Source organism: Theobroma cacao, chromosome 6, assembly GCF_000208745.1.
Source record: "Theobroma cacao cultivar B97-61/B2 chromosome 6, Criollo_cocoa_genome_V2, whole genome shotgun sequence".
In the NCBI taxonomy this organism is placed as follows: domain Eukaryota; kingdom Viridiplantae; phylum Streptophyta; class Magnoliopsida; order Malvales; family Malvaceae; genus Theobroma; species Theobroma cacao.
The window spans coordinates 18,314,677-18,322,295 of record NC_030855.1 but is presented as its reverse complement, the minus strand read 5'-3'; the positions used below and the strand labels follow the sequence as shown (position 1 = coordinate 18,322,295).

Genomic DNA, 7,619 nt, shown 5'->3' with positions numbered 1-7,619 from the left:
AATATTTTAAATAAATTATAAATTATTTAATATTTAAAATAAGAAAAAAATAATATATAATAATAAATATTTTTATCTTTTTATTTTCTATTTCTTTCTTATTCTAAAGTTATTTTTACTACCCAAACTATAATAAATTATAATAACTATTACTATTTTATTTCATTATCTACCGAATTATTTAATAATTATTTTATTTTATTTATTTTTGTCTATTTTGTGAATAAGATGTATTGTCATGAGCTAGCCATACATTAACTTCGGTCTGTTTTGTTCTCTTCAACCCGGCCCATCGTCTCAACATTCGGATCCTAAAAAACATAAAAGTAAATAGCCCGCCCTACAGAGAGTCAGATCAAAAATTCAAAAAGCAAACGGCAAAAAATCTAGAGGGAGAAAGAAAGGGGAAAATTCTAGATTGGAAATTACCACAAATAAAAAAAAGAAAAAGGAAAGGATGAGGAGAACGGAATGGAAAGCGAAATCCGTGAGGAAACCGCTGAGAGATGTATCGAATAACAATAGTACAAGGAGTTTCTCCAAATCGGAGATTCCGAAGAAGAAAATGGTCGACGAAGACAAGATTCAAAAGCACGACTCCCTCGATCGCCTCCTTCTCGTTCAATCCGATCTTTCCTCTCTCCTCCGCCAGGTATGACCAAAACTAAAATTTTAAGTTTTTCTTTTCGGTACCCAGTTATGATTCAATGTTGTTGTTTAGGGTTTAGCTTCTGTTTGGTTCCTGAGGAGATATGCTAAAATTACATGTAAAATTATCCGAGTTTATCAAGGTTTTACTTTTTCATTTTATTACTTATTTTATTTAATTTTTTGTATGTGTTAGATGGATTCCTTAGATTTTGCAATCTAATTGCTGCATTATCTTTTTTCCCCTGAGAATACGAGTTGCTTACTTACCTGTTATAAGCTTTTCAATAAATTTGTACCTAAACTGATATACACCAATCTATGTTTTGCAATGGCAGATTGATGAACTTGTTGCGGAAGCTTTTAAGCTTAAGGCAACAAGCGGAAATGGGAGAAAAGAAATCGAATCTTTCACGAATGTCTTGTCCGAGATGCTTTCCTCTTTAAAGGTTAATCTTTTAGTTTAATTTTCTTAAGTATATATCGCTTGAATTTGAATATATATATATATATTTGTTGCAGGAATAACATGGATTTTCGTGTTCTATAATTGCAGCGGTGGGTTCCCAGATTTCAAAAGGTGCTTTCGAGTCCTTCTGCTGGGGACTACAAAGATCAGCCTGGACAACGTTTGGAAAGTGAAACTGTTCCTTTTGTAAATGTAAATGAAAAGGAATGCTTTGATGTTGGGAGTCCAGAAGAAACCACATTGGACTCGTTAATATCTCCTTCTCCCCTTGTTTCTTGGCGTGTTGCTGACTGCAATGTTGAGGGAGGTAGACAGCTGTTTCTGCTTACACCTCTTCCTATGTCAAAAGCTTTGTCTTCCAAGAGGCGTGATTCGTCTAAATCAGTATTTGAAAGGATTGCTTCCAAATCTACTGTTGAGCTGCCATCTTTTCTCAACATTCCTAGGGATGAAAATGACGATTTGCTTGAAGGTGTTGCCGTAAAGCCAACGCCGATTAAGCCTTCTGATCCTTTTGTGGCTGAAACAGAGAAGACATTGAAGTGTGGGTTTGTTTCTTCACCAGTGTTATCAAGAAGAAACCATTCTATGCTTGTCATGACTCCATGCTTAAAAATGTCGCCTCCTAAATCTTGTGTGCTGCTTGAACCGATTCATAAGTCCTCGCATAGAGGCGACTATGGAGTGCGCAAGTCTACCCCGTTTCCTGTTGGAATTAGCAACAGTGCTTTTTCTGAATCCTCTGGCAGTGAAGCTACTGCGGATCTGACTTTGAAGTATCCAGAACTACTGGGCATAAAACAAACTTACAAATCAGAAATTGGGAAGAAAGAGCTGGAATCCTCACCAACGTGGTTGTTCTCACCTCCTAAAAGTTGCATCTTGTTGGAGCCACCAGATGAGAAATCCATGGACAATGTTGCCTCTGATCACCACTTGCATATCCCATGTGCTTTAAATCAACAAACGGAATTGCCTTTGACAAAAGGAAATGATGTTACAGATGGTGTCCAGCAAAACAAAGCGTTTAACGAAGGTACTTTTTGTTATATTTATGATTAATTAAATTAACTCACTGATGTTTTTTCTTCAGCAGTAAATTGAACATCAAATTCTCTTGTTTCTGCAGAAAATACTTGCAACAACTTGGCACTCGTACAAAGTACTCCAATGTGGAAAGAACCTGAGAGCACAATGCAGGCAGGCAAACGTCCTGGTGAGAGTACTCTGAAGAAAGAGTTATGGACAAAGTTTGAAGCAGTGTCAACTTTTGGACTTCGTTATAATGCCTCTGCAGTTCAAAGGACTGCTAGGAAGGGATTTCTTGACATGCTGGATGAGGTCTCATGCGATGATGAAAATCCAATACCAGATGGTTTGAGATGACATACACCTCTTCATATCTGAAAACAGCTCAATGCTGATTTGTAACTGGTGGTGTTTGCTGATATTTGTCCGTAAATTTCTTGGGAGTGTTTTTTTGGTTTTTACCACATAATTACCACCTACAATACATGTGTATTGTGCCTGTTCAATGTTAATAGTATCCATTTTATAATATAACAGCGAGAGCAGCTCTAGAAGCATCATGCATATATATAAACTTCTACTCTTTCTGCAGAATTAGGTGAAAATTTTGAGAACTTTTCAATTAAGAAACACAATTTCTTATAAAACCTTGTCATTATTTTGTCCCTCTCAACCTTTTCTAGTCTTTTGTCATACAAATTAGCAATACCCATAAGAACTAAGCCGCTGAAATAATCTCCAATGATAAGTATGACACTTCATACTTGTATTTTATCCAAGAAAAGCTATAGTTTATAGTAATTGTTAGTTATTTCTTGAATGCAAAAAGCATGGCTACAATCTCTACAATCCCAAACCCAATTTGGTAAAAGAATAATGAACTACCTCTCACAAAGTCGGAAGAAAAAAAACGTTCACATGAGGCAGCTATAAATATCAATTTTGATTAATTATTATTTTTTGAAGTATTGTGCTATAAAATAGGAACAAGCGTGAAACGTTTTAGGAACAAGTGTGGAGCAACTATTTTATACAAAGAAATAAAAGCAACTCAGAGCGAGTGGTAGGGTTTATAGATTATCTTCACGTTTGGGATATTTTAGAGAGTTTGCTTGGTGGCTCAAATATAAAGATAGTTAAGAAGACTTCTTCTTAACTTTTTCTTGAAATAGATGTGCTTTATCTCTTTCTTTCTTTCTTTCTTCCAATACAGTGCACATGGCGCACTATCAAGTGTCACTACTCCACTACCAAAAACGTACGCCGATTACCCTACTACATGATCATTCTCTTAATATCCCATAAGTCGTTCTTTAACGTGTTCTTCCATGACAAGAACATTTTCCCATAATTGAACGTGTTCTCTTAACTACTCCTAAGAAAGTGCTCCTATTCAGTATAAATATGAGAGCCTTGGAAGTTGAGGGCAATTAGAAACAATTAAGAAATTCAACAGAGATTTTTCTTAAAATACTTTCAAAGCTTTTCCAACTATTCTCTCTACTCAGCCTTTTCCATCCACTGTACTCCACCATTTTCTGTACCTTTTCTTATTCTTCAAAGCTTGCCACCAAAGTATTTACGCTTCAAGAACGACTCCAGTCTTCCTCTTTGCCACCTCTAGTGCATTCCGCTTCACTTATTGCAATACGTCATCTTTCTGTATTAGAAAAACCCTTTACATTTTGGCAACTATATTAGAGAAGAGTGATTGTAATAAGTGAAAAAGTTGTTGAAAAATTCCTTTTTCAGAAGATATGGAGAGTTCTCTTAACAGCCAAGAAACGCTCATCCCTACTTATGTCCAAGAGCTCATGAAAATGCTTCAAGCTTCTTAAAAAATGATGCAAGTGCTAGAGGAAAATAATAAGCGAATGATAGAGACCATCGCCAAGTTGTATCCTCAATTGCCACAACTTCTCAACCTCAACCCATGCCACCCCATAATGGTGAAAATGTCGCTAATGTAGTCAACAATATGAACGAAAATAGAGGAAATGTATAAAGCATGACTGACTCACTCCTTAATACCACTAATCCTTTGTTTGTTGGCAATCTTACTACAACAACTCCTTCAACCTCTACTAAGAGCTTTGTCACAAATGAAGAGCTAGAAAAGTTACTCGATTAGAAGAATAAGAGTTTTAACTTTTTAAAGTTTAATCTTAAGTTGCCATATTCTGCTAGCATAACTGCCAAGCCATATCTCAAGGATTACACCAACCTAAAATTTAAGCAATTCAATGGCAAGACTAGTGACGCTTAAGAACATGTCATGAAGTTTGTGAAAACCCTTGAAGTAAGATTAGACGATGATTTGAAGTTAAAGGAATTCTCCAAGTCCCTTATCCAAAAGGGCTATATGTCAATCTCATTCTCGGTTCTGTGTAATCATAGGTTCAAATGTGCAGGATGTTTAGGGAAAAGTTCTTCTCTACCTAAGAAAAAGTTACTCTTGTTGACTTGGGAAGAGAGCATTAGAATTTTAGGGAAGATCTCATGGAATACAACCAACGCTTCAGAGAAAGGATAATGGACGTACAAGATTCCTATAATGAGAAAGAGCTAATCAAAGTCTGCATCTAAGGTATGTTTGATGAATATAGGTTGCATTTGGAAAACTTACCTTTTCCTACTTTTTCTATTTTAGTCGAAGCTGCATGGCGGACCAATAATATGATTCTTAGGCAAAAATGAGCTAGTCATTTTGAAAAGAGAAATACTCTAACAGTAAATTCAATTTAAGGAGAAGGTAAAGAAAAAAGAGACCATCAACCTCTTCTACGTCATAGAAGAGACAATCTAAGAAGAAGACAATAAGATGAAATTGATTCTCCATCACCATTCTCAATCCCACTAAATAAAGTGAGAGCGTTTCTCCACGAATGAATAAAGGATAGATAAGTGAACTTACCTTACATTTCACAACCATCAACAACAAAAGAAAAGTCCAATTCAAGGTGTTGTGACTATCATCATACAGTTGGTCATTCATTTGCTGAATGTAGAGATCTAAGCAAAATATTTTATAAGAGGGTGCAAGCAGGATAAATAATGGTTGGAAACAAAATGATCTAGAACAATTGGTTTCCTACTCATCCATGATATGTCTATGATTTTTACTATTGATTATTTCATGTATTCAATATTTGATATTTGCAAAATAAATAAGTTATATTTCAGCTGCAAGCTTTATCACTTTTACTTTGGTTGTAATGTTATTTTTGCACTTGGTCACAAGTTCTATCGTTCATTCTTTGATCATATAATTCATCACTCATTTTTCAACTGCAAGCCTTATCGCTCTTACTTTGGCTGTAATATTATTGTTGCACTTGGTCACAAGCTTTATTGCTCATTCTTTAACCATAATTCATCACTTTAACATCAACTGTAAGCTTTANCTTTGGTTGTAATGTTATTTTTGCACTTGGTCACAAGTTCTATCGTTCATTCTTTGATCATATAATTCATCACTCATATTTCAACTGCAAGCTTTATCGCTCTTACTTTGGCTGTAATGTTATTGTTGCATGTAGTCACAAGCTTTATCGCTCATTCTTTGACCATATAATTCATCACTTATATTTCAACTGTAAACTTTATCGCTCTTACTTTTGCTAGAATGTTATTGCTGCACATGATAGAAAGCTTCATCACTTATTCTTTGACCATGTAATTCATCACTTATATTTCAATCACAAGCTTTAATGCTCATAATTTGGTTGTAATGATATCATGCTATTGATTGCAAGCTTTATCGCTCACTTCTTGACCATAGCTTGTTATTTACAAATAGGTCGCAACTTTAAACTCTCATATAAAAGATGCGTTATTCTCTTTCATACTAAGTTAACGATTATTTTCGTTAATGTGAAGTCAAGAATCCCTTTTTGCTTGCAAATAGTGATACATGTTAAACATTTATATGTTTGCAAAGAATGAAATATGGAATAAAATATCTCAGTTTACAAGTGAAGAAATAAAACCGTGAAGAAAACAAAGTAAGTGTTTACTATGGAACACAAGTTTACAAAAGAAGAACAAGAACAAAAAGTTCAGAGGAGAGGAAGATTTATCATTCTTAAAATTGGAAAAACTGTCTAATTTTCCTTGTAACTCCATCTTTCGATCTCCCACTGAAGCCATCTATACGTTCGAAAAGCTCCAAGTGTTACATCTTGTGGCAAGACTGAAATGCTATTAAAGTCTTCCAAATGAATGTCAAAAGCATTAAGTTTATGTTCTATCACTAGAAAAGACAACACATGGAAATAAGAAGTATTGCGAGTTGTATTTGGAACACTCTAAGAGAAGAAGATGCGTTGCTAGTTGTATTTGGAACACCTTCAGGATAAGAAGAAGTATTGTGAGTTATATTGGAACACTTCTAGAAAAGAAAAAGTATTATAAGTAGTATTCAGAACACCCCCAAGAAAAGAAACATTGATGGACCGTCTTTTATCTGGAGTGATTTCACTAATGATAGCCAATAGACGCACATGGATGCCTATCCACTTGTTTTGCATGCACTACTTCCCAAAAGCAATTTTCTCTTCCTTCTCTAATGACACCAACATCTTAATTTTCAAGCATAGGAGGTACTTCATAAGTTCTCCCTACTCGCATTTCTTGGAAAGAGAAGTTGCAGCAATAGTTTTCCTTTTCTTTCCCAAAGTAGCCCTATTAGGCTCACCATAACAAACTTTTAAGGTAAAATGAGTCTTGGCCGTAAGATAACGCAACAAAATTTCTATAAGCACGAACAACAAAGACAACTGGATAAGTTATTTATGCATTATCATTCTACCTAAGTACTATTACGTCCTCCAAATTATAATAATATTTCATGTTTATTTATTTGTTCTTATCTTTGCCCTATGTTTGTTTGTTTATTCTTACCTCTATGTTAAACAAAACAAATAAGTATATATATATAAATCACTAAACATATGCAAAAAAAAACTTCTTTAGGAAAAGCTAACGACAATAATTAAAAAAAATCTTTTCTTTTCCTCCCTATGACGCTACACTACAACAAATAAAAAAAATATATTGCTGAAAAGGGAACATACTTGTTTAAAGAAATCGTAAGGAAAAAACTTAGAAATTGATTGTGAATTTTACAAAACTATTTTCTTTTATTTATAGAGTTTGGGGAATAATTCTCTTTGTAGGAATTTAATACTTTAAATTTTCTTATCAAATTTTTTTCTACATCTCATTGCTTTTCTAAGTATATCTCTACTTCGCTTTCTTATTTTGAATATTTCTTATTATCATACTTTTTTTAAAAAAAATTGTAAGGTGTTCAAGTCTAAAATAAACCCACGTCGTACTTGCCCAACTAAGAAAACAAAAATCCTAGAACAGTTCTTTCTCTTACTCAAGTTCAGCATAATACATAAATAAATAAAATGCGATCTTAAAAAAAAAAAAAAGTTTCTTGTAACAAGATTAATGTTAGAGTCCC

General features: G+C 34.0%; 1 protein-coding gene across 1 annotated transcript; it reads left to right on the top strand.

The window, feature by feature from the left end:
• LOC18596023 lies at positions 355 to 2,734 on the top strand. The gene is made up of 4 exons (XM_018122687.1): positions 355 to 652; positions 987 to 1,097; positions 1,205 to 2,153; positions 2,247 to 2,734. The coding sequence occupies exons 1-4, from the start codon at positions 458 to 460 to the stop codon at positions 2,501 to 2,503; spliced, it is 1,512 nt and encodes a 503-aa protein (XP_017978176.1). The 5' UTR covers positions 355 to 457; the 3' UTR covers positions 2,504 to 2,734.

Coding starts and splice junctions, on each gene's coding strand:
- LOC18596023 (XM_018122687.1), top strand. CDS start 458: ATGAGGAGAACGGAATGGAAAGCGAAATCCGTGAGGAAACCGCTGAGA. Junction 653..986: donor TTTCCTCTCTCCTCCGCCAG/GTATGACCAAAA, acceptor TTGCAATGGCAG/ATTGATGAACTTGTTGCGGA. Junction 1,098..1,204: donor AGATGCTTTCCTCTTTAAAG/GTTAATCTTTTA, acceptor CTATAATTGCAG/CGGTGGGTTCCCAGATTTCA.